The sequence below is a fragment of the Aquila chrysaetos genome, chromosome 6 (genome assembly GCF_900496995.4).
Source record: "Aquila chrysaetos chrysaetos chromosome 6, bAquChr1.4, whole genome shotgun sequence".
NCBI lineage: Eukaryota > Metazoa > Chordata > Aves > Accipitriformes > Accipitridae > Aquila > Aquila chrysaetos.
Window position 1 is genome coordinate 15,678,209 of NC_044009.1, and position 26,821 is coordinate 15,705,029.

The 26,821-nt window shown below is 41.9% G+C and overlaps 1 protein-coding gene across 18 annotated transcripts in view; it reads right to left on the minus strand.

Moving 5' to 3' along the window:
* The window catches only part of UNC80 (unc-80 homolog, NALCN channel complex subunit), a 135,206-nt gene that overhangs the window by 37,759 nt on the left and 70,626 nt on the right, over nucleotides 1–26,821 (minus strand). For 16 of the 18 annotated variants that reach the window (XM_030017565.2, XM_030017566.2, XM_030017570.2 and 13 more), the window contains 18 exons: nucleotides 23,819–24,016; nucleotides 21,668–21,775; nucleotides 20,781–20,919; nucleotides 17,199–17,380; nucleotides 16,758–16,889; nucleotides 16,041–16,227; nucleotides 14,882–15,013; nucleotides 14,211–14,354; nucleotides 12,787–12,887; nucleotides 11,250–11,336; nucleotides 10,271–10,454; nucleotides 9,494–9,588; nucleotides 8,485–8,574; nucleotides 7,982–8,083; nucleotides 5,447–5,627; nucleotides 4,230–4,498; nucleotides 1,408–1,542; nucleotides 488–626 (listed from right to left, as the gene is read on the minus strand). In XM_030017565.2, the coding sequence (XP_029873425.1) occupies nucleotides 488–626; nucleotides 1,408–1,542; nucleotides 4,230–4,498; nucleotides 5,447–5,627; nucleotides 7,982–8,083; nucleotides 8,485–8,574; nucleotides 9,494–9,588; nucleotides 10,271–10,454; nucleotides 11,250–11,336; nucleotides 12,787–12,887; nucleotides 14,211–14,354; nucleotides 14,882–15,013; nucleotides 16,041–16,227; nucleotides 16,758–16,889; nucleotides 17,199–17,380; nucleotides 20,781–20,919; nucleotides 21,668–21,775; nucleotides 23,819–24,016 (2,605 nt within the window). The remainder of the gene's footprint in view (nucleotides 1–487; nucleotides 627–1,407; nucleotides 1,543–4,229; nucleotides 4,499–5,446; nucleotides 5,628–7,981; nucleotides 8,084–8,484; nucleotides 8,575–9,493; nucleotides 9,589–10,270; nucleotides 10,455–11,249; nucleotides 11,337–12,786; nucleotides 12,888–14,210; nucleotides 14,355–14,881; nucleotides 15,014–16,040; nucleotides 16,228–16,757; nucleotides 16,890–17,198; nucleotides 17,381–20,780; nucleotides 20,920–21,667; nucleotides 21,776–23,818; nucleotides 24,017–26,821) is intronic. The other 2 variants (XM_030017564.2, XM_030017576.2) reach the window with 1 other exon arrangement.

A 26,821-nucleotide genomic window follows, 5' to 3' on the forward strand; every position in this document is an offset into this window, starting at 1 on the left:
ATATATTCTGCTTTGTGATAAAACAACCCCCCCCCCCAGGACTCAGCACTGTTGAATGTCTGAATGGCATCCATCATTTACTAGTCATAGTCTGCCCACGGAAGAGGATGCTTTTGTCTCCTGCCCACATGGAGCAGAGGAGAGGATGACACTGATCTTGTCAGCATGATACACTTTATTAGGCATCTTTATTCTCCACCCACACATGATAAAATTCAAAATGCCAGGGGCTAGTCTCAGACTAGCAGGCTCAGTGCAGAAAAAGTAGCTTTGGAAAAAAATAAATGAATAATTCCCCTCCTGCAGAAAATATTAAAAGGATGGTGGTGATAAAGCCAACCTTAAAAGCCTCATGAGGCAGAAGAAACAGATATGACTGCATTCGGGAAGAAGAAAAGGGTCCTGAACAAATCATGCTGCATCAAATGCATGTTGAATCAATAAAAAACAAACCAGAATTACTGACTAAAGGGTGCTTTTCTGTTACCTAATGACTTGAGAGGCTTTTCTGCTTTCACCAGCTCTAAGATGTCCAAAATGTCTGGAGTATCTCCCTCTAAAGACTGCAGCAGGTCAAACAGGCACTGAGCTGATACTCCTTTGCTGGTTCCATTGTTTGTAGCATCCTGTTTCAACAACAGACATTCGTGGTTGATTTTCTGAGGGCCTGTGTTCAGCCCAGGAATCTTTATCTGGAGGTGTGGGCAACGTGTTTTTTTTTTTTTTTTGACAAAGGGCCCACATGTAGTTCAAGAACTTACTGCTATCAAACAATAAGCCTTGCCTGGCTCAACAGATTGATGCTACAGTGGAAGCATGATCTGAAAACTGCACACAGCTTTACTTCCCAGAAAGAGCAGATCTTTGCTGCCCTGTGAAGGAGAAAGATGTGTGTGCTTACAGTGTATATGCAGTTAGATTTGGCAGTCCCACTGCAAATCAGAATTCCATTAACTTGCTTTAACTCACTAAAATGTTAAAAAGTAATTAGTGAGTATTTCAAAACATGGATAATCCAGTCTTATAGTTCACATGTACTAAAACTTGGCATTAAGCTTTTAGTTCCTATTGCTGGATTCTAGGACAGGACTTGCATTTAAAGAGTTACAAATCATTATTGTCCTTTTATAACCTATTTATATACAGAAATTTAAAGTGAGACCACATATACTAGCCTGGATACCAGTGGCCCGTTATCTCAGCATCCTGCTCAATCAGCTGATGAACAGAAGCATGCAGAAATAAGTTCAGGAAATGCTTCTGTGCAACACCAAGTGCAGTAAGCACATGTTCAGCAAGAACTGTGCTGCTGCTGCTCCAGCTGTTTTTAATTCGTGATCTCTAATGGGGGGGTGGCTGTGTACACAGGCTTCCCCGTGCTGAGACTAGTGAACCGCTTTTACTCACAGGGAACTCCAGGAGAGGGGCCACACTTGCAAACAGCTGCAGAATAAAGGGCTTGCGATGCAGAACATAGAACTGGCGGCACGCAAACTCAATTGCTTGGCGTAACTGTGGGTTGCTTTCATAGTCAGCGTATACCTGAGCAAATGAAAAAGGACATGGAAGTACTACTCCAGTGGAAGGGCTCTTCATCTCCTGACCCCAGACTGAATCAGCTACAGCCTTGTCATTCCTGGTATGTTTGCCTAACATGTTTTTAAAGATGGAGACTTGACCGCCCTCCCTGGCAATGTATTTCAGGGACAAACCATCCTTAGAAAAAAGGTTTGTTTGTCGTGCTTGAACCTTTTTTGTCACAGCTTTAGTCCGTTATTTTTTTGTCCTATATATCAGAGGTAGATTCCTTCCCTCTCCTTCCTAGAAGCACTTTACTTTTTTGAAGTCAGTTAGTACTTTCTTCCTCAATCTTCACCTTTTTCAGTTAATCAAATCCCAGCTCTTTCAGTCCTTTCTCACATGACATATTTTCTAGACGTACACCCCTGTTCCAGTCTGCAGTCTCTTCAGTTAACTGATGCTTTTTGTGCAGTGCCCACAGCTGGACAGAGCCAGCACTTCAAGTCAGAGTGACACTTATTGGAGCAGCAGAGTTATTCCATGTTTCTTTCACAAGATACAAATCTGTGTAATCACCCCAGAATAGCATTTGAGATATTTTCTTTTTTATCCTTCAACAGAAGGGCACTGTTGATTCATGTTTAGCTTCAGATCTGTAACAACTCCAATATTCTGTCCTGCAGAAATGCTACTGAATCAGCTACTTTCCCTTCCATATTTATGTGGCTGATTATTCATAAGTAAGGACCTACGCTTATCTAACCTGATCAACATAATCCAGTTTTTTTCCTTTTTTCAGACTGCATCTCCAGTTTGTCAAGATAATTTGAACTCCTAGCCTGTCCTCCAACACACGGACAGTTTCACCCACTTTTAATATATTTTAAGGTTTTTAGAGTGGCATTTCCTTCAGGGCTGGCCACTGAACCATGCAGCCAATGTGTTGCCAAAGATGTTTCTCAGTTATGTAAACAGTAAAAATTGCAAGAAACAACTTCACTGTGCTTCCTTCTTCTGTCCGTTTCAATTGCCTGTCTGCGCTTCTCTGCTGGTAGGAGTCTGTGGGAGGTTTGGGGTGGGGGTAGGCAGGATTTTTTTGCTATTTGCTGGCAACAGTTAATGCTGAGATTTTATATTAGTGCAAAATTCATATTACAGCACAGGGCTCTTGCAGGTTTCTAAAAAATTATTAGTGTGCGAGACCTCTGCAGAGATGTATTCACTTCTCAGTAGCCTAGTAGGCTGAAGAAATTAGTATACATTTAATACAACCAGAAGCCTCTATCATGCTTATGAGGACAGCCAATCACCATGGCCTGTTACACTTGCAATACTTGAGAAAAGGGAAATAATTAACTGTATATGCATTTACCAAGGAAAGTGGAAAAACCTGCGAAAAAAAGAGCCTGTGGGGGTACGTGCATGTATGCATCAGGAATTAAGCTATTAATGGCTGGTTGAGGCACAGAAGTGGTAGAAGAATTTGTTTGTGATGACCACAGAAAAAACAGCTGATCTTGGATGCCTGGAACAGAGAGATGTGAAGGTCTCCAAAACCAAACAAGCTCAGCAACACTTGAGCTTTCTTTTGGAATTGTTTTTTTGCCTCCCAAGAGTGGTATTTTATTAATTCAGTGGTTGACAATAATTGGTAAGGGAGGGGGCATAGGAAAGAATTACAAAACTAATTTCTCTCAATATGAAAAGTGAAAATGAAGGGAGAGTCCTTCACAGGGTTGAATGGTTACTGCCAAGTATTGCAAATGAAGTTATTATTTGATTTCAAAATGTCTTGCTTCTAATGAATAAACCCATACACTGCAGACTTGCATTCAATACATACTTACCTAACCATGTAAGGCATGATATTAGAGTTTCTAAAGAGTTTGTTTAGACAGCTAAATTAATCACTGGTCCTAATTATTGTGCTCTGTTAACTATATTAAAATGAACATACACAGGGATGTCACGGTCATTGCTTCTTTTACAGAAACAATACTTTTTTCTGTATTTGCATTATAATACTAAATCTCTATTTAGATACTGTCTTCGAGCCCTTCAGAAATAATCTTTCTGTAAAAGAACTATATTGTGGGTTTTTTTTATTTTCAGTAGCTGATTTTTCTCAAACGTCAACAGGAAAAAAGGCATACTGGTACACCTCAAAGTGAAGAGAAATCCACCTCTACAACTTCCAATATTTGTCACCACTCACATGAAAAGACAACATACAGTTTTTCGTAAACAGTGTTTTCATAAATAGTACTATTTTCTGTTGCTATTTAAATTGCAGATAATACAATCATCATACTTAAAGAAGTTAATATAATTTAGTTTCAATCAGCAAGTAGCAAATCCAGATATTTCAACTATTCAGCCATCCCTGGAGGAAAAAAACACTGACGGACACTCAAGGTCCCAAAATTTTCCAGAAATTTCAGTTCTGTGTGGAAGTACATAGTGAGAGAAACAGACATTCATTTACTTAACATAAAGAAGAAAAGAAAATGTAGTCATTTATTCTAGAAGAAAATGGAATATAGTCTCAGGAATGCTGATTTGGGTCATCCCACTCTGATCTGTTGTCTTCTTGGGGCCCCCAAAATCACCAGGACTCAGCAGTTTAAAGTTTCTCCATTAACAGCCAGTTCTATAACAAAGTGCTCACTCAGAAGTCTTCCCTCGTATAGTTCATGGAAATGACTCACCTGCAACATGCTGGGGAGGACCCACTGGTACCCACTGAGGGAGAAGAGGTGGTTAAAGTGCACAGCTGTGTTGATGACTGTGGCAGCGTACTGCCTCAACAAGGCACTGTCCTCAGGGTGCAGGATAAGGGCACCGTTGAAGACGTTCAAAAACAGCATGATCTCATCCCCCCAGGGGAACTCGCTGGGCATGCCAAGGAACATCTCCTCCAGCAGCTTAATCCACAAGCTTTTCTGAAGAGTGTCCAGACCAAAGAGCTCTTTCCCAGCTGCAGGGGAGAAGAGGCACCAGCAGTCAACTCTGTCCACCACAGCCAGCCTCACAACATTCCCAGAGGCCAAAGGCCTCTCCAGAGAACCATCCCAGAACACTGACCATCATTCTGCCTTTTCAAAATTATTTCACCCATCCTATACTTCTGAAGTGCCCACAGGGCCTGAGCAAACCTTGTTTGAAAGCAACACACATGAAGACAAAGCATGATGAGTATCACATAGTTCATTAAATCTGCTCCCCACCGGCTGGAAATTCTCCTCTTAAGTGAAAGCTTGTACAGGCATCATCTGCCTCACACAACCTGAATGGCTGTTTGGACTTATGCTGAGTTTTTATCCTTCAGGTGTCCCGCACTTTACAGGACACTGACGCAAATTTACAATAATACTTCTGAAAGCGAGTGCCTTTAGGGCCTGTTAGAGAACTTGCCAATGCTTACCATCCTGCAACAGTGGCCTGTTTAATCCCCAAGTCAGGCTGGAAACCCTACTTGACTTTCAGAGCAAAGTTTCTAAGAGGGCTGTTTCTATATCCTTGATGCAGAATTTGCCCCATCTTCATTGGAAGTCCATTGCTTCCTCAAAGTGGATGGCAAAGGACTCTGAGCAATCCTTTTTAGGTGCGGTTATGCTACTAGACACAGTATTCCAACTCTAGTCTCATGTATAATTTTAATACATAATTATAACTCATTTGGGTCCAAAGAAAGTAGCTTTGTCTGGAGACCTCTAACAGCAAAGCCCTTTCTGCTGTTGTGCTTACAAACCAACAGCTATGTATCATTTTCCCTAGGAAGAGATTTATCAGCTTTCAGTAATGCTACAAGCCTGTGTGTTTCTAAGGCAAATGAAGCCTATGTGTTTCTAAGGCAAATGAAGTGCCTCACAGAAACCTTCTGGGCCCTGTACAACCACCAGAGAAAGCTGTTAAAAGACCATACCTTGGGGATCATTGAAGAGTGAGAACTCAGCATCAATGGCACTTCGGGGAAATGAAGGCAAACGGAGGAGGTCCTCCTGGAGCATAGAAACATGGGACTGCTTGTGCGCAGTAGGGATTTTCTGTGTCAGTGATATAAGAAACAACACCCGCCCCACCTCTTCTAGCTTGCGGGTGAATACCTGTGAGAAAAAAAGAGACAAGGATCAGAATCAGTCTGATCAAAAAGTTCTTTACAATGTATATGCACTTTTCTAGGATAGCTTCCATGGCTTTCTCTGATGGGAGGGATGCTGCACTCATGGCCCAGAGGATCCTGTTGAAATTCACAGGGCTTGTGCTGCACCCTTTTGCTAGAATTTGTGTGACCACTGTTCTTCAGTCCAGCTCCACAAAGATGGATCGTGTTTGTAAAAGAGGTTTTAACAACACTTTCTATTTCAGTCTTGTGGAGGACCCTGAGTGGGTGTCAAACACTTCACAACTGTGCCATGCAGTCTTTTAGATTAATGTAAGCTTTGCCAGCGTGAGTCTGAAGGTGGTCAGAGGCAACCCAATTCCAAACTGAAAGCCATACAGTTGCAGTTGCTCTCTGCAACATCTTAGCCTATAGTCAACATGAAGCTGGAATTGTTATCAACCTTCTGGATTGAGGTTGGCTCATGTCTGGCCACAGAAAGTGTATGTATACTTGCAAAAGAAAAGTAGTTAATAAAACAAAGCAGACCAGATTCTGAGTTACTACAAATGAGCAAAGTCCTGCTGACTTCAGATTATTGCTTCTGGTTTACGGCAACTGGGAAACTGAGTTCCATTCTACCAGCCTGCTTTGAACTTCTGACTGGTAGGACTAGTCAGGCTAGCTATTTTATTTTGATGCTAAAAGTACCCATAAGGTGGAATGATGCTCAGTAGTAGAAGCAACTGTCTTTGGAAGCAGTTTTGGGATAGCTCTTAGCTACTGGGACGAAGCCAAAACTTGAAGCATGTGGCTTAACACGTGACAAAGCTCAGCTTCCTACATCCTACAGTTGCTGTGACCTTGCTCTGAAGTGCACTCAGCTTAGAATTGGGTGCTCCATCAAGCAACAGTAAAGAAAGTACTTTTCCATGGATTGCTGCTCTGTGGGTAGACTCTACAGTGCTGTTTTCTTTGCTGAAGCTGGGTGTTGTCCAGCAACTCCTTGCATGACTACAGGGAGGCTGGTAGATGCCTGATGTACATTTTGCCTTAGAAATATTTTGGCCTCTAACTACTCTAGATAAAAAAAATGTGGAATGCAAAATAATGCCCTGACAAAACCGGACAGGCCGTTTTAATCGTTTTGGGTCATGTAGGGTATATCAGACTCATTTATTTGATATGTGGGAAAAATCTCCTAGAACCAGAGTGAGAATAATTTCTGTCAGAGAAGCAACCAAAATGATCCCAAGTAATTTCAGATTTTTATAGACTTTCTACTGACAGATGCAGCATATGATACTTTTCCCTATTCTGTACTGTAAATATATGAGACAGCATTAACTATATTCTCCATTATTTTAGCTGCTAGTACTGCTTAAGCAGCTTTATAGCTGCTTTTTATAACCATTCCTGGAGATCTTTTCCTGCCCCTGCACTCACATCGCTAGGGACACAACTACAGTAGCTGGGTTTTGGCTAGAATAATACAACAGTTCATACCAAACTCATACTGTTTAACCACCTTCCCCACCCCTTTTACTTCCTGCTTATTATCATCCTCTGCAGATACAGCTAGAGCAACTTTTCCCTAAACACTCAACTCCGTGGGACAACATTGCTTTTGTGGAAATGCAGAGAATGTGGGTTCTACAGGTAGAGTGAGCTCAATACCATTGTCTTACTGTCTAAAGAAATACTTGTAAGGGTTTGCAGCATATAAAAGGCACTGACCTGCCACTTTAGTTAGGGTTTAGTTCCTAAGGGAGAGCTCCTGGGAGCTGCAGAACATTAGCAGGACTGGACAGATTATCAGGTCATGAGGCTGCAAGATAGGGAGGATAGTGCTCTTCTGAGGGCAGATACTCCCCTGACAAAACAATTGCTACTGCTGTGCCTCTGGGAGTAGCTGTGGTAAAAGACTACCATCTGAGAGCAGGACAAGGAAGAGAGGCAGGTAACATTCTCTACAGTGAGAGGACAGAGAGGAAGGTAGAACAGATAATTCCTCCTCCACAGCCAGAGGTCACGTTAATGAAAGGAATAAGCAACTTTTGAAGCTGAGGCAGCTGAAGCTCTTCTGGCCAAGTGTAGGAGAATGCAAAATGATCCACCTAAAAGAAGCTGGCTGGAGAGAGAGGGTGGGAATTCACATTGCATTCTTTGACTCTTCTTAAAATACTATACACCTGTCCAATGGCACCAGGGTAGATTTCATGCCAATTGCTACTTCTCCAGCAAAGCTCTCTATCTGCATGCAGCATGAGTGAAGGCCTTTAAAAAAGGGAAAAGGAAAAGAAAGGTTTATTTACAGGGTTTGTTTCTGGACAGAAGTGTTTGGTGACAGTAAGATACCTGCTTCTGAATGAGCTCTTGACCCTTTTCTGGATGCATCTGCACCAGGTTGAGCTGGGGAGAAACTGACCTCCGGAAAGGATAAATGTCACGGACGTAGGTCTGCCAGGAAAGGAAACAAGTATATTTTAAACAAATGCAATCATAACAGCATCACTCAACAGAACTGAATAAAAGGCCCTTTAGCCCTTTCTGAAGCTTTTGGGTAGGGGCTTTCAGACAGTGCCAGGGATCATGGAAGAGCATAAACAGAAGAGAAATTTGCTCTTTTCTAAGCAAGCTAGACATAAATGACTTAAGAGCAAGGGACTCCACTTCTGCTTCTTCCCTCTACTGTCAAACTCCAGTCTTTCACTACACACAACTAAACACCCAAGATGTGGTGCCCACAGGACAGAATTCTGTATATTTATAGGCTGCTTGTTCTTCTTTAGATAACCCTGATGTTTAAAAAGGGACAAGATGGAAAGAACAAAGTCACCTGGACCTGATCTTTGCCTTACCTTGTTGTAATGAATAAGATTCCATCGCTTATCCATTAAAAAGTAATGAGACGACTGTGTCTCAGGTATGTTAAAAAACTCCAAACACTCCTGAAAAGGAAGAAAGAAGAACATCCTGTTCATTAGCTGTCTTGTACAAAGACCATAGCATCCAAAAGAAGAATATCCAGCTAATAATGTATAAAGGCACAAACCTGCATGCCTCAGTCAGGCTGGTGCACTGTTCTGGCATTAATTCTTCATTTATTTTCAATCATAAAGTACATTAATAAGTTTGTGATAATCAAGGCATGCTGATATCACAGTCCAGAAGACTGATGTTACTTATTTCGATGTCTTCATGTCTAACATATTTGTCTGGCTATGAAAGCCACATGGGTATTGCAGCTTCCATTCCTATACTATGTGTTTATCAAGCTTTAGTGATAGGTGATGTACAGAGACACTGAAGTTCTGATCCTTCAAAGCACTGAGATGTGAGATTCCCATTAAAATTTAACATAGCTGGACAAACCGAAGGCTTTTACAAATCTGTCTCCTGTCTTGCTCATTTAGGGCCATCTGGGAAATCTTTGGCAGAAGGGTGAACTGACCTCACATCTCCTAGATCCCAAGATATCATCATGGCTACTGACCCATCATTTCCACTCTGATCTTGATCATTCTGTTTAGTTTTCGTTGTTGATAAAACCAAACATTTAAATGATTTATGTACTTATCTAAAGGATAGTATACAGCAAATACCCAACAAGCTGCAGTGTCTTCAAATGTAGTTGCACTTGTGTGGTTTTGGCTGTCTGTGAGGTCAGGGCATTTCTATTATCCTTTCATATGGGATCCTGTTTCTTGCAACCAAGCTGTCCTCACAGGGAGACAGAAATGCCTGTCAGCAAAACTTTCCTCCCTGACAATGAAACAAGATGATCAGGCAGAATGTATTGCTGGCACACAGGTACGGCAGGTAAATGCACTATTAAGTAGTTATTCCAGTTCAAAAACTCACTCCTACCTTCAGAAGAGCCTCAAACTGTGTGTCCTCATGGACTGGTAACTGAGTTGGGATGTCACATTCATTCTGTCCATGCACAACAAGGGTTTTTGTGCCTAAAGGAAGAAAAGCAGTTGCATTCTCCCTGGCTCCTTTAATTAATTCAATTTCAAAATTCCATAGAGGAAAAGTGATAGTTAAAATTCATTCCTGGGCAGACAGACAATGCCAGTCCTGTCTGAAATCCATTATATAGTGTCAGCATAGTCTCACACTTCCATAGTTAATGAGAAATCGATCAGTTCCTAGAGGATGAGCTGGCTTTAGCAGCAACTGTCACTCTGAGGAAAAAACAAACCTAAAAGGTCAAATCTGTTTTTCAGCAAGATATCTCTTGCCTGACTTGTGATGTCCTAGGCTGACAGCATGCTCTTCTTGGGCTCTCTCAAAACTTAAATGAGAGGTTACATCAAATCAAACTGAGTCTGAATGGTACAGTCTTACAATGATCATCCTGCCAGCCTTTCACAGCCCAACTAGCACAAAGCTCTGGGTTGAAAAGACTGTTCTAATTCACTTTCTGTTTGCTTCTTTTAGAGCTCTTCAAGTGGCTTTCTGAATCTCAGGGAATTAGAGGTGGAATTTGCTGAATGAATCCTCAACTCAAGGAAAACTGACTTAGAATATGCAGCCATTTGTAGCAGGTCTTTTTCTGATCCAGTTCTGATGGATCTCCTTTTTGGTAGTGTGGGTCATGAAATTGGAAGTGAAGGAGATTTAAAGATTCATATCTTATACCTGGCATTGAGGCAGTCACCAGCAGCTTCACTTCACATTGTTCCTTCTTCATAGTCTGCTTGAGATCCTTGAAGAAGAGTCCTTCTACATAACCCACCACTTCCCAAAGGAAGGTAAGTGTGGCAGAAATGGCATCCATGCCCCACTCACATGGAGTGCGTACAAAATACATGATTAGTCCTACCTGCAGGTAATATGTAAGAGGGATATCAAGTTATACACACTCTTTTAATGTGCAGAGCATTGCATAAACACAGAACAAGAATACTCTTCTTCTACCTTTCTTCACTCAGAGGGATAAACTCATTAAACTTACATCCTGAAAGTTTATACGTACTACAGAACAATCTGCCTGTGTTATTCTTCCTTTTTCTAGAGAGGATGAGGGTTGGGGGCAAAAAGTACTGTTGCAGTCCAGCCTTAAAAGCTATTGTAGATGAGGAAAAGGGAGAACCTCTGCAGTAAGAAACTTCCTATGCCTTCTGCTCTGGTGTGCTGCCACGTAGACAACTCACAAGCAACAGAGGGCTCCTGGAGTAGCATATATCTTGTCTGTTTCATCTCCTAACTGCAGCAAATGCATTTTCCACAATCTTGAAAGAGGCTCCTAGATTTGCTCCAATAGGACTGTCCAAGAGCAAAGCAGTTTCTGAATCAAAATTAAGTAAAGTAATTAAAGGTTTCTGGCACTGGGATCCTTCTCTTTGTCTACAACTCATTGTCCCTGGTTCAATTCAGAAATCCATGACAGGTTGCTTAGGGGTTTAATAAAAAGTTAAAGCTTCCTCTTCCTCTCCCTAGAAAGACTGAAAGGCTGGTGTAAGCCTGGTGACTTGCACCCACAGCCGGAAGCAGATATGAGCTATATAGGAAAAGTTAAGAGCGTTTATTTCCTTGCAGATTGTGACATTAAATTTTTAGGACAGATGCAGGCAGAGCTGAGATTTTGGGCTACACAGTGGACCCACAAGCTACTTACCAAGTAGTTAAAGAGGATATGAGATGTCTGGGCAGGGAAGTCTCCAATGTTCAACAAAAGCTTCCTTAACATATACATCAGCTCATCCTGGAAGAAGAGCAAATGTTTTTTCTTTCCATCACAAAATGGAGAATGGATTTTTTGTCCCCTTTCGTCCTCTCTGGCTTTGTTTCTTCCCATTTTTCCATATTCCCTTGTTCAGCTCTGTCTCTCAGTGCATGAAGTAGAACTATATGCTTGTGACTCCTCCCACATTTCCCAAAATAAGGCCCAGGGCACAGCACCCAGGTCCATGTCTTTCTTTTTTATCTCAGAGAGGCCAATACCTCCTATTGCAATTTGTACTGGCTGTAGCATCCTGATTCTGCAATCCTCTCCCTGTGATAATCGCTGTGTTGCTTATCACAATGAATGACTACCTAGATGATCTGTGAAATCTAGTTCAGTCCAACTCAATAGCTGTGGCTGCTGGGCAGGAGGTGCAGGCAGAATCTAACTTTTCTTCCTTTAGACACTGCCTGCTTTAAATGTAGACTAATATATTTCTTATGGTGGGAAGGGGGTGTAGAGGGGAAGGAATCTCACTGTCAGCTAAGGACAGACAGACTGCGTCATAAATTTCTTCTATGGCCCTCATCCTCTTAACCCACAGCAGATTTGAACTACTGTTATGGGCATGAATATGCATAGGACAACCCATGCCAATTATACATCTGTTGAAAGCTTCTAAGGAAATACACCTGTTCTCTGTGTTCTGTACTTCTGGTTGTAGTAGGCCTATGAAGAGATAGTAAAACAGCAGACTATGACAGCTCAGAGGCGTCTGAGGCTGGAAAGCATATAACTTCCTTCTGAAAGATACTTAACAAACAGAAGTGACCCTCTGAACTTAAATAGAAGCTTTGGGGACTATGGCTGAGAAGTCTCAGGAATAGTGACGCCACTGAGACCTGATTACTCAAGGGACCGAAAAGCAGCTTTTCCTGGCCTTCTTCAAGGTTTAATATTAATTTTGTAGTGAGTTCTTAGGTGGTGGCTTGGAAGATGAGGACAGTGATATTATTGATATCGTACACCAAGTGTGCAGTTGAGAAAGTGGTACGGAGAGTCTCACTGCCTTTCATCCAGTCAGAACTGGTAAGCATTTCTTCCATAAAGCTTAGCCATGGCACTAGAAAGCAGTCTAATAAGCCAGGGAGAGACAAGGCCACCCCCATCTTTCACAGAAAGCTGAACAGAGTGACACGGGTGGAGGCAATATTGCCTATGTTATATAAAAAGGGTTGTGCTTCGCTAAGCAGCTGTTCAAAGCTTGGCTTAGAGCAAGTCAGATTCTGAGTGGTGTTAAATCAGCTTTGTCCCATTTACATTAGTGGACAAAGATTGAAGCCAACTGATGATACGGCCTAAAAGTCTTTGAGCTACATTATAATAGCAAATGTTCTTCTCCAGTGATGCCCACAGAGTGATTCTGCTTGCAGCTGTGCTCCTCTGCTCTAAGCAATACATGCACCCACTGGGGAGAGGAAGAGTTTACCTGTCGGTTGCTGATTGTGAGCTTCTCGAGGAAATGGCGCAGAACTGTAGAGGGGTCTTCAATTAAGCAGTTCCACAGGACCTGCTGAGCAACAGCACTTACTGTAAAAGAGAAAGAAAACAAGGTCAGAACCACCTCCCTTGGAAAAGCCTTGAACTGGTACACTTAGACACAAACGTTCCTAACCTTCTACCACAATTGTCATGTTTTGTACTGAAACACACAGGAGACTCGTTGATGCACTAGGATTCCTGGTCACCAGTGCAGTCATCTCAAGCAATAATGACAGGTCTAATATTTGAACCTTCTCTAACTACTGGTGATGTGACAGGAAGCACTTCACCACTGTAGTCAGAGGAATAATAAAGAAATAGCTATCTGGATTCACAACTCCAGATGGACAACTCTGGCAATTAAAAAACATGAATTCATGTACTTTTTTGTTCATGCATAGAAGTTCAATTTCATGGTGATTCATTGAGTGATTTTATCTGGTATTGGTGAACAGTATCAGATAGTCATTAGGGAAGTGTGTTGATGATCAACTCCCCAAAGTGTAATTAATTGCAATCCTGTGAAGATTAACAACAACAGAGAATTATTCGTTATTTTGTTTTCAGTACTCAGTTCCTGATCACAAAATGACACATACGTTATTTAGGTGGCTGACTGCATCCACCCAAAACTGAATACAAAATGTAACAGAAAGTTAAATGTGCAACCAGCTGACATGATGATTGATGAGAAAGGAAGGGCAACAGTCCACCATCTATAAACATTTTAGAGAAACAAATACAGAAGAATGCATTATTACTTTACAAATACATCACAGACCATAACCAAAATGTTCAAGCTGTGCATAGGTGGCTTTCTGTCTGTCATCGGATCAAAGAAATGTTGGTGGGAAGACCTCTGGAGGTCTCTAGTCCACACCCCGCTTGGAGAAGGACTGTCATCTACACCAGATTATGTTAACCATGGCTTTTAACCTAGCCAAGGCTTGAAAACGGGTGTGGATGGAGAATCAACAGAAATTGCACTACGCTCCTGCCTTTTCAGCTTCTCAATATCCTTCTGGAAGTGGTGGCTTTTTTAGGGCCCCAAAAGAGCAAAAACCCCTCAAAACCAAGCACAAATCATGGAGAAAAACAGGAAAAACCCCACAAAGTCATATTTCTGTTGTGAATCTACTTTCAAATAGTTTGTGGGGATTTAATAGATTATTCATTAACTTTTTAACAAACATATATACTCATAACAAAATATAACACGTAATACTTCTAGGAAACATGAACTGTGAGCAAATACAAGGTTGTGTTACACCTCTTTCCCACTTTAGTTATGGCACCTAACAAATGTTCAAAGTGCTGGCAGGTTCTGCCACCCTTGAGCAAGAATCTCCTGAAGTTTATCTAGGTCAGTACCAGCTACTCCATCCTCCCGGACTTCTCCATCTTCCATCAAATGGACAATGGGGAGCACTGCTGCACAGATGCATGCTGGAAACACAGCCTGAGGTGGCTGTGGCACATGATGGTTTGGAGTATGCTCTGTAGTGTGTTCTTCATCTGGAGCAGTAAGAAGAGTAGAAGGTGAGTGTTAGTGAATAAGCTGTGGTATTATCCAAGCAGATTAGCTAAACATTTATGTTAGGTGCTGTACAAACAGAACAAAATGATAGGCTGTCTCAATCACTGTGCAAGCATGGCAGGTTTACTGCTGTTTCCAAGAAGAAACTGAGCCTTCAGCCAACTTCTTGATCAAGAATTTTCATTGTAAATATATATTTTTTCAATTTACATTTATTTTCTTGTAAGGAATCCATTTTCTTTTTTATGAAATCCCATTTCACTAGCATTTTTCAGCTAGAGTGCTCACCATGGCACTACTCTCTAAATGAAACATGAGAGGTAAGGGAAGACATTGTGACAGCAGGAGTGAATAAAATAATGCAGGACAGTAATTTATAATAAAGTGGCTTAAGCTTGGGAATACATTCAGCAAAAGGAAATGCCACCAGCTTTCTGGGTCAACAGGAAAGGCTTCCAGTGAATGAAATCCTAGGAAAGGATACTCCAAAGTGAAGTCAACCCACCTTCTGCACTAACTGCTGACCGCACTGACCAGACAGAGCCACGGCGGAAAGAATAGTTCCTATGAGAGGTACTGGAGGTGCAGGAAGGACTCACAGAGAGACGGCGGGAGGCCAGGTTGGCAACTTCTTCTACTGACAGAGAGAATGGGAAATGTCAATCCAGATCCAACTGACAGACTTTAGGGAACTTTCTGAAGGACAGCACTTACAACCAAATTGGAACGCTGAAAATTCAAGTCAGATAACACTCAAAAGGCACAATTTAAAATCTATAAAGATCAGTCAGATTAGGTAATTTGCTCATGCTTTGGGAAACAGCAGAGCATTGTTCCATAAGAGAGTGTTCAGTGCTTTGGTGAGTCACATTGTAACTGAGTTGGCTCTACACTTCTTTTCATCTACATCCTGTTAACCATCATGGTTGCTGGTGCTTAGTTTTTCCTGAGAATTGGGATTTCTGCTCACAGATTTACCAATGTATGTTTAGATCTGAACATCACTGTATTCATCTAATGGCATATACCTTGGAATGCCTTTAATGAAATCTTTGTGCTCTGTTAGCCTGAACCAATGAAAATCCTCACCCAAAGACTAAGCTTTTCATGACTCATGTCCTGTAACTTTGCCTGTCTGAAAGTTTGGTACTGAGGTTGAGCTGGTCATGTAGGCTCTCCCACTAGTCACCTTAAAGGTAGAAAACTCCAGGGGCAATTCAGCCTATCCTAAGCTATATGTCTTAAGACAGATACTGCCAAAGTATGAATCCTCCCACCCTTTAATTATTAAAGGGTTAAAGTTAGGAAAGACAAATTTCATTCCTAGTATCACATATTCTCACTGCGTTAAATCCTCTAAGATGCTGGGAACTTTGAGTTGTTAAATCTGGCAAGTTCCACTGAAGTTGGGGCGAGAGGAGTAAGGGGCTTCAGGTCACACAGTGAGCACTGAATAAATATGTCCAAGGTTTTGTGTTTTTCTTGCACTAATTTTTAGTAAGACTTTTTCTCAATGACTTGGATTCTTCAACAACTGGATGTAGTTGTGACTTCCATAACACTAACAATCAATGTTCCTGGACGTCACACCCCTAAACAGTGTTCTATGTTGGTGGCAGGTGCTCTCAGGTTCCTGGAAAGCAATTCCTGGCACTGGAGCACACCTTCTTCTTCCTGCTCTGAGCTTGGTGTGCAGGTTGGCTCATAGCAGGCCTCCTGAGTGATGGGGATGGCAGTGATGAGACTGGCTTCCCGGCCCAGGCGTTTCTTCTCTTCCTCCTGCTGGAGGTTCTTCAGGATGTGCTCTGCTCGCTGATGGGAACGCGACACAGCTCTGGCTGAAAATGACTTCTGTCAGGAAGAAAAGAGAACACAGCCTGAAGCTGTTAGTTAAGATGCACACATCCTGCGTCTTCTGCCAGTCCTCAGTGACATTCAGCAACTTGGTTTCTAAATACAAATCAGACTAGTGCTAGCTGAACAGAGATTCACCAGGAGACTCCTCTTGGAGCTGTGTCTACAATAAGCCTTGGTGCAGACTTCTCCCAGGAGATACCACATGAACCAGTGCACAGAAAATGGTCTGTCAGGCAGTTCTAGTGAACTGATCTTCTCTTGGAGAGAGAACAGCTATGTGCTCCTAAGATCTGAGTTACTGTCTCTCACAGGGATGTGATATGCAGTACAGTACCTTAGTGAACAGAGAGAAGAGCCTTATGCCCATGTAGAAAATTCTGTGTGCCCTATGTGGGCTGTGTACTGGATTTTTCCCAGCTGAGGAAGACAAGAAAACTTAAGAGTTTAGTCCACATTTTTTGGCTTAACTTCCCCCATGTTGCTACACAGAAAAAACAGTGCTTACTCTCACGATGTCTGCTTACCGACTGATCTTCATTTATAGGATCTTGCACACTCCCGCTGCACTGAGGGACCCAGGGGGGGTCAAACATTGGCACAGATGGCATCCCCAGGACAGGAGAAGGTAGAGTGAAGTTTATACTTGGAGGAGGGATCTAAACAAGAACAGGAAAGACCTTTTGAAACAGCAGACTATTATTAATGTCAGTACTGTACCAAAGACATAATTACCTCTGCAAATTTTTCCCAAGTCCATATCTCACTACACTGTAACACCATGTATGACACACATTCCATTCTTTGACTGACATTTCTGCTGACCTGTGTTCCGATTATACTCTCCAAATTTTATACAGGAGTTCTACACATCACCTGCCCCACTAGCGTGACTTAAACAACCATTCTTTTCTATCCCACAAGGCAAGCTGTAAATGGCAACATTGTGTTTCATGTGTCCCATCTACCTTAAAGATCTGCTGTGCTCCCTCTTCCATCCTTGGCCAGACTTGATACCTAAATCTCCAGAGTGTGTGAAATTTGAGAATGGCATTCAGTCTTTGCACTGTCTCTGGGTGATGAAATTCAGACATCAGCATGTCAGAAACAGCCTCTGGCACTTTCACAGCACATAGGAGGAACATGGCAGCTGCAGAGAGAAAACATCTGATCATCTCTTTTCCTTAATAATGTGTTTATTTGGCAGAGAAAAACTGCAGCTGTACAAACCCCCACCCAAAAGAAACCTAATCTTGGCTCCAGAAATTAGATCAGCAGTCTACCAGACCTAATGAAAATTGTACTGCTTCACGAAACCAAGCATGTGTGATTCTACCTTTTGGAGCTACACAGCATTATGTGTGAAGCTTATAAAAGCTTCTGGAAAACCTGCTTTTAAGATAAAATACAGCTTTTTTCTCACTAAAAATCTCAGTCATGACTGCTTTAAAATAAGCATCTCTTTAAGTAACAGGACTAATTGAGTTTGGCTTTCAAAGATTACACTTCCAAATGATTTCTGTGATGATCAATAAAGGCTGGTTTAACAGAAGCTCTGCCTTCCCCTCAGAGCAGCAGGCAGTGCCCCAGTAGAGGTCTCACCTGTGTATTTTCATGGATAAAACCAAAAAGAAAGGTTCTTATTTAAATGGGCACCGTGCAATGATCACAATCTGCCTCCAAGAGAAAATGGAGTTGCTATGAATTGCAAGACAAAGGACCAGATCACAATGGAAAACAGCACAATAGAAGCTGAGCTGGCCCATGGTTGTTTCAACAGAGATATCTGAATATAAACAGACTAGTCAAACTCCAGACTGATGGAGGCCAATTAATTTAGATGGGTGTCTGGGGGGCACTGAGCAGGAAACAAAAGCAGAGGGAACAGTGCTGCTGTGGGAGTTCAGTGGGTGTCAGAGAGTCCACGGCTTCTTTGACCAGAAGCTCACCACAGATCACTGGAGACAATTTCTCCAGATCTGGTGGCTGTTCCTCCACAGTAGAAAGAGGACATTTGCCATCATGTTTGCCTCAACACTTATTCAGAAGGTGCCAGCCATGAGAGCTGTGTTGATGGGAGGCAGCCTGAACGTTGCAGAAAAACAAGGCTGCTCTTTGACTGCCTAGGTCCTGCCTTCCACTGTGAAGGCTCCCGTTCCTGCTCCAAAGTCCTGCTCCAAATCTGCAGGAACCTTCCTGTTTCACCAGCTCAGAGAACTTTGTACTCTTTGGTCTTTTCAATGTAACTATGTCAAGTCTTCCTAGGACTGATTTAAAAGTGTGAGCTCATACTAAGGTAACCAAAAAAAGAAATACAGTCTTGGAAGGGGTCAGTAGATGGTGCTGATGTACACTAACACAGAAGTTCTTTTCATCCAGCTTGTGGATATCAACATTGTAAGTTTTCAGGTTTTGACCTTGATGAATGTAATTTATGCTTGGGCTGAAATCACTCCCTACTAAAAAAACTACTACAGCCCCTCAAATGGATTTTAATCCTCCCTTCAGGAAGGGGACAAGGAGGAAGATGTATCTCAGAGGCTGCTTTGGAGGAGCAGCCAGCTGGCACTCCTCAGGAAAAGCAGCAACACTTTGCTCCCTTCCCTGTGAGCCATGGTAAGTTTTTGGTAAGAGAAAAAGAGTATCCAAAATTATTCCCCCAGAAAGGGACTTGAAGGGAAGAAAGGAGTGCAGCTTCAGGCAGCTTGTTTCTCTTCTTTATTTTGCTCCTTTCTCTTCCTGTCTGCACATTTGGCCTGGGAAAGGCAAAGGGGAAGGGGAGATCAGAGAGAAGACCTGTGGGCTGAAGAAGCGCACTGTGCACTGGTGGAGCAGATGGAAAGTGAGAGAAGCATGAAGAACATGAGACATGGAGTCAAACAATGGACTTCAGGGCAGAATTCATTGCCAGCTGTGGAAAATGGACAAGTAAGCTAGATTGAAGTGTGATGAAAACGGGGAGCGATGTCCAAGAAGCACTTCAAAACTCTTGCTTTTGATAAAAATGCCTGTAATTTAATCTTCAGTGTAAGAACACCTGTGATGGCTCCCTTAGGTGTGCAAGTCTTGGCAAGATAGCAATCTTTAAGCCATTTCTTTGGGTGCTGGGGGAGGAGAAAGGTAGAATTTGAAAGTTGTGGGAGACTGGCTTACAAACAAATTTGATTGCTTTAACTTATGCTTTATTTAAGCAATCTGTGTATTGTGTGTGAGGGTTGTTCACAGTTTCTAGGGTTGTGGCTCATGATTTCTGAACATCTGGCATTAGCACACACTAGCTATGAGTGTTTGGACAGGACAATAAGACTAGAAAGGACCTCTGGAGTCACATCATCTAAATCCTTTTCACAAACTCTTAAACCTAAGTGCATCTGCTCTCTTTTCTGGTGGTTAGAAGTCTTCTGTTTTCCAGATGAAAGAGGTCATAAAAAGTTCATACTCATGTTTATGCTACCATGGCTTAAATAATTCTTCCTCCTTGCCTGGTCTGCTGTATTATGGAGAGCAACAGTATCCCCTCTCAGTCTTCATCTGAATCCATTAAATAAATATCCTTACCATACAGGCTCTTCATTCTTCCTCCTGTGCTAACAGTCTTTCATTGTACCTGTCCCATGTGAATGTCTCTTCTTCAGTGACCAGAATTGTGTATGGAAGTGCTGTGTTCTAGGTAATTGTACAATGTGCTTTACAACAGCATAAATACTTTGAATGTCTAATGAAATACCTCTTCTGACACATCCTGACTGTGTTTATTGTTTCTGCTCGTTAAGTCAGTCATCTTCTGGCCAAGTGATATACTCTGAACCTGTATCAGTTCCATGGGAGAAGATCCAAGCTCATAACAGAAAAATTCTTCTTATTAGTTTGCAAGGACATAATCTTACAGTTTGTAGTAATAAATTTCATCCCATGGCTGGAATGTCTTTTTCAAGGTAATACTCTTACAGGTATATGATGTTCTAATCTTCTGTCTTAAAGATGCCTCTCAACTATGTGTCATCAGCAAACATCATCTGCACAATTTAATACCAAGTGGAAATGGAAAATTTAGATAAATACTATACCATAAGACTACTTATTGAGCAACGCTGCTGTCTCCATGCAACAAGAGAATTTTCCTTTCAGCACAACAGAGGAGCTATAATGGTTCCACCCTCATAGCCTTTCTCAGTTTTTGTATCAGCCCTCAACTGGTACTAACAATTTCCATGAGGCAACATACAAAATACTTCAGTAAACTCTGGACAGATTAAATCACTATGTTTCCTCTGCTTAGAAACCCAGCTAAATGCAAATACTAATTTTGATGCTCTCTAATCTAATCATCCACCACAACCAGGGTCTGAGAGATTGCCTTCCTGATCCTTCTGACCACCTCTTTTGTACAGAGCACAAAAAGACATGAAAGTCTATGAAAACCAAACAGCCCCAAAGAAACCCTTGGTGGCTTTCAGACTCCTCCACTACAAAGCTGTCTGGTAAGGCCCTATGATCTACTGTAAGTTGTGCAGCCATGGTAGCCATACTAAGTGGTTTTATTCTCTTACCTGCTGCTCCAGCCATATGCTCATCCACACTGAGCAGGAGCTCCCACGCTGCTGGCTGGATGTCCCCATACATCTCTTCTGTGAGGATAGGAGCTGCCTTGATTAGCAGTGACAAAGGTGCAGGGGAGAGGCTCATTACCTGCAAAAAGGCAAGCCATGCCTTACAGCTGAGCAGTGCAAACTATCCACAGTGAGCAACACAGTAATTTTACCCTAGTTTTGGTCTGCAGATTACCCACTGATAGCCTCTACTTTCAGCCATTTCAGATAATGCTCCATAGAAGAAAGTTGCTTTCAGCCTACACTGAAAGAGCAGTATTTGCAAGCTTGTTTCATGAGTCTTTTGCTAGTCATTCATGTCACCAAAACACTGATAAAGAGGACAAAGGGAAAGCCAAACTCTCCCAATGTGGTGCACAAACAGTGACACAGATCCATGAAAATCTCACTGACTGTCAATAACAGGCCTGTGAAGAACCTGTTTCTTCTTCAGGAACACTGAACAAGAAAGAACAAAGAAAATTATTGCTGTAAACTGACAGGTTGTATTTAAACACATTTGTGGATTATTTTATTTTCTTTTTAGTATTTTTTTTTTTTATTTTTTTGTATCGCCAGTTTTGATGCCTGTGTCACTATAGGAAGCCAGAGATGCAGACTGGGATTTAATGGAGCTACATGTTTAAGGGATTCTTTGATGGGGTTACCTTAAGAGGTGTAAACTTAGCATTACTCAGCTGGGAAAAACATGCAGGGCTGAACTGATTGCTATTCAGGAACAGTTGTTCACATGGGCTTGGAGATCCATATACATTTTCCTTCTTGTTGCAGTCTAACCTGACATCTATGTATCACCCTCCCTAACTAGCATATGGCCTAGTCAGTACCTGGTGTCTGATGTATTTTAGCATTCCAGAGTCCTTCTTCCCTTCCAAGTTGATATCAATCACTCTCTTTTTTAGAGAAGGAGTTCTCAAGCATGACTTGTCTGAGCACTGGAAGGAAAAAAAAAGAAAGTGGAGTTCACATTTAGATTTCCCAAAATGTGGAAAGCCACCTAATACCAGAGCTGTAGCATAAAGCCTTCTCCTGTGCTAGCAAGAGGCCCAGTATCAATGAGATGACATATCTCATTCAATTTTCTTCTCTTTTTGACAATGCTTTTCCCAACAAAAGTTTACGGCAGAAGGCAGTACACCAAATGAGGAATGTGAATGTGCTCTGTGTAATCTTCACAGGTGGCACACCCATGTACTTCAGGAGAAGCAGGGTAGAGGTAAAAAGTCTACACCTTCCCTCTAAAAAATTACCAATGGAGTTGTTTAGCATGTACAACAATGATTCCTCTCAGCTACATTTATCTTCTCTTCTTTTTCAGAATGCGTAAGTGACAACACATTTCAGGATTTCAGCTCATGCCTGCCTGAGAGTTGTCCCTAACAGATTGTCAATGACAGTGATAATGACAAGTCCTTTTTATGTTCATTATTCACAATACCAGGGACTTTTCCCAGAATCCTGGGTTGCCACAGACTCTTCTCCTCCAACTAGTAGCCTGCTGATCAACACTGGGGTCCTTGTTTATCAGAGACCTCACAAGCCCCATGGAGCACATATAGCCAGGTCTGCATATTGCAGCTACCTGCAGCCTTTTATTCTGCAAGCTGTGAGAGTAAAAGAGAGGTTCATCTGGAACCCAGATAAATGTGGAAATGGTGGCCACGCAGTCAGACAGTGACAACACTTGAATACCAGAGCATGAGGAACCAGGATGAAAAGTCTACCGTTACATAAAATTCAAAAGTTATCAATTGCTCTCCTGCAGTGAGGTCTGAACAAACGTGGTATATGTGTTTGTAGGAAACCTTATTGTCCCTCCGCCTCTCTTTTCCTTGCTGTTGCTTAAACGCTTTGATGGTTTGATGGATGATGAAATGTGTATCACTTTGCCTTGCAATTCAAAGCTGGAGATGAAACAACACACAGTAATGCATGGTGTTCTTTTGCTACCTTTCATGAACACTGCCAGCTGCTCATCTCAAGCCTGCCTTCTGTAGAGGAAATGACTGCCTCTCTTCCTAAATAACTCAGTGATACACTACTTTTCTGTACCAGAGGAAATATATGGGAATTGCAGTTTCCAGGAAAGCAGAATCATTAGCTGTTGTTTCATCTGCTCTGTGCTTTGTTCCATACAAATACCTTTCAATTTTCTAACTTGACAGGAAACAAACAATCTGCTGGTTGATGAAGAAACTTTATGAACTTGTCTCCTCCTCCTTCATTTTCCACTTACAGGGGTGATAGCCTCTTTACCCAACTGAAATCTTCATGAGAGTTTCATGAACACTTTTGTTTTCAATGTTACTGCAAAGTAGTTGAATGACTCCACCATTACAAGTATTCAGAATAACTGTAGTCTGTCTGTTGTTGTCAGGAATATGAAAGTATTAACCAACTGTTGACATGATTCAGTTGGTACCTGGGTGTGCACTTTAGTGAAAGCAGATATGTTCCACTGAAGGTACCACTTATATGGCTAAAAAGGCACAATCTTGTTTGAATAGCCTGCTGAACTGGTCATTAAAAGTGTGTCACTAAAGATACTGTAGCATTAAAGACTAATGTATACAATTCTTGGAACAGCTCTGAGAGCTCAGACCTAAAGAAAGAAATTATGCAAGATTTCACAAGGATTTCAAAAGTGATTCGTAATAACAGATAAGAAACATGAAAAAAGAGACTGGACTCCAGCAGCTGATAAGTAGAGGCCATAAAAGAACATTAAAATTAAAGTCAGGTTATAAGCTTTTAAATGACCTTATCAGCAGCTAAGGTTCTTCCCAAGCAATACCGATTACGCTCCTTCCATAATGCTAAATGACTTAATAGGGTTTTTTTACAGCAAAGCTGTGTTTAGGAAGGGCTGTGTTCATTTTGTCATGAAAGAACTGTTTGAGTACATTATGCAGTCCTTTAAGATAATTATGATCTGCCCTGACAAACCCCCAAATATTCTGCTTTTTCCATCTACTCACTTCCTTCTGTTTTTTGCCTCTTGCCACACTGTTCAATGTGCTGTTTTCTCGCAGAGAGTCCACTGTGTCTCCATACAGGAGTTTGATGGCCCGGACAAGGCGAGCACAGGACCGGCTGTGATGGAGGTAGCAGTGTGGGTGACAGTAGTCAATGTGGGTACATATGAAACTTTGCTGGTTGCATAATAGGATCATAACCTTGAAAAGAAAAAAAGAGAATAGTTACCTATAGAAAAGGGAGTTACACAGAGAACTGCACAGGGCAGCCAGTGATGGGGACAGTAAAGCTAACTGTTCCACAGCCTAGCTGGGTAGGCATGAAGCTCAACACAGCTTTCTGAAAAGGTATGTGTGTCTGTGCAGAGCTCCATACCTGCAGGTGGTTTACAAACTAGCTAGGCATAGCTAAAGAAACATTAGTGTTAACAAAGCAAAGAGACAGAACTGCTGTAGCTGGGTATGTTTGGCTGGTGGCAAGGTTAAGACTGAGGAAAACAGTGTTCTCTGTTAGCAGAAAAGCTGTTGTATCGCCACTCTGAGATGAGGGCTTAGACTGGAAATTGTCAACTATTCAATCATCATTAAAGCTGCAAACCCACCAGGTTCAGGGGTTAGTTTCCTTCAAGGAATGCAGAAGGAAATATCTCGGTATGCTCTCAAGTAGGAATAAGCTGTGCTAGCTGTTCTGCATATGCTTCCCTCACTGTGCTTGGGTAGGCCCATCCAGCCTAGCTTTGTTAGCTGGCTCAGTTACTATTTCTACTGGTGTTGCCATATGGCAGCAAGGAGCTCTAAAACCTGTCTAAGAAACAGAGTAAATATTGGGGCATTTAGCTATTCTGAGCCCCGCTCTGCTGCAGCAAAACTGCTATTAGTCCCTAAACTAATTAATTAAAGACAGCCTTGGATAAGTCTACACTTCAGTGACTGCTCTGTGGTGTAACTCAAAGGGTTTCTTCCCAGAGGAGCAAAGCTCAGCGCAGCAGCTCTTTGTACATTGCTCTTCATATTACATACAAACCCAGCCACTCAGCAGCACTCCGTGGAAAACACACAGGCATCCCCAAGCCATTCATGCTGTAGTTCATAACTGGCCTTTATAAAGCCTGCTCTTCATCCCACAACCTAGTGGAGAAATACCCAGAAATACCAGAAGGAAGCTATCCCACCTTTTCCATCCATCTGTGGTCTGTGCAGCTGCAGTCTGCTGGCTCTCTCAAGTAAGGCAGCCACATCACTCTCAATCCTCAAATATTTAGGCTTCTAAAGTCAGAAGCTTAATTTAAAACAAATCTGTGCTGTGTATGCGGGATTCTTGTCTTTGCCAGCCTGCTCTGGCCTCATGTTATTTTGGGGTCGATCAGGAATAACTCAAGCCACTAGTGTTGCATCAATGTGCAAATGGTATAAAGCTGATCAGCATTGTATAGTGTCTACCCAGCCTCTGGTCCACTGTTATAACTTTTAGTTACGGTACACTGACATAGAGTGAAGACATCGCACTCCAGCTGCTGTAGACGACAGGTAAAGGAAATGTTAGTGCATGCACAGAGGCAACTGGAACCAGTGGTCCTTTTGAGTGGTTTGCTCATGACCATTAAGTAAAGCAGGTTTTTGTTTTGCCTGTAGTTATAGTGACCATCCATCCATACCTTCTTCCAACAAACAAAAAGAGAAAGTTCTCATGCAATACTAGTACTTGCGTGGCATTAACTGGAACAAGTGATTTTTCAAATCTTCCTTTCTCCTATGCAGGCTAATCACATGTAAAATGAGACAAACATCTCAAGTTCCCTTCAGTTTATGCCTCGTATTTATGAGTCCACGCATCCTCCCACATTGAGCAAAGGCACCATGATTTATCCTAAGCTGCTTAGCTAGGAAGATCTCTAGCTATTCATTGCCTAGTACACATTCTCATGTCTAACATACTCTGTTTAGTACACTGGAATTTTCAGATGAGGTGTAATCATTACCAAGAGCATTAGAGTAGTGACAGAGAAGCACTAGCATGACATTCAAGTTCCCTGCCCTACCACCCTCGTCCAAAAAAGACAACTGTCAAGAACGGTTTCTGACATCACAGTATTGGATTAAGCCTGTTCTTGCCCACACTCCATAGGAATTGGGCAGTTGAGAGCAGACTGTGTGAAATACTTGGGGGAAAGAGGAGGATATCAACTCATTATTGGCAGCTGTCTTTCCCCAAAGTGACTCAGAAGTGAAAAGGCATCTGTCCTCGTACACATGTGCGGGATACAATCAATCTGTACACAGGGAGTCAATCCAACTTTTCTGCAAAGCATATGCACAAGGACATACTGACTGTACTGCACCATCACAGCATGTCATGAGGCAACAGAGGTAGAAGTGTACAGTCCTTGGATACCAGTGGATTGAACTGTGTAGACTTTCCCAGCTGACTTTTGGCATATCTAAATCATGGGTACAGACATCATTAGGCCCTGCATGACCAAATCACATTTGCACTGTTGTACTCCCCATCTGTGTGATAGAGTCAAAACTACACAGGGCCCTGTTGGGTTAGACATTGTGATAGAATGATCTAATGGAATCAAAGAATATGTTCCAAAAGTAAGTATTTTTTTCCCCACAAGCTGCATAATTAAGCTTATTGCAATAGAGTTAATGGAGACAAAAATATATAAATAGGCTCAAAAAGGGGTTGGAAAAACTCCCTAGGAAAAATCATTTGGTAGTTAGTAAACATAGTGATCACAACAGAACCTCCAGCTCAAGTGGCTTCTAAAATGCCATTTCCCGGAAGCTGGAAGCCCAGCTCACAATGTAGCCCATTCTGTTACTCTTCCTGAACTACCCACTACTAGCCATGCTGGAGACAAGATATTGAGCTAATGGATTTTTCAGCTGAGGTACCATGGCTGTCCCTGCACGCCTAGAGAGAAATAGTCCCTTTTCCCTTACAAACTAAATATATGAAATAGAGGAAGCAAGACAAAAACTTTCTGGTTTTAGTCCATT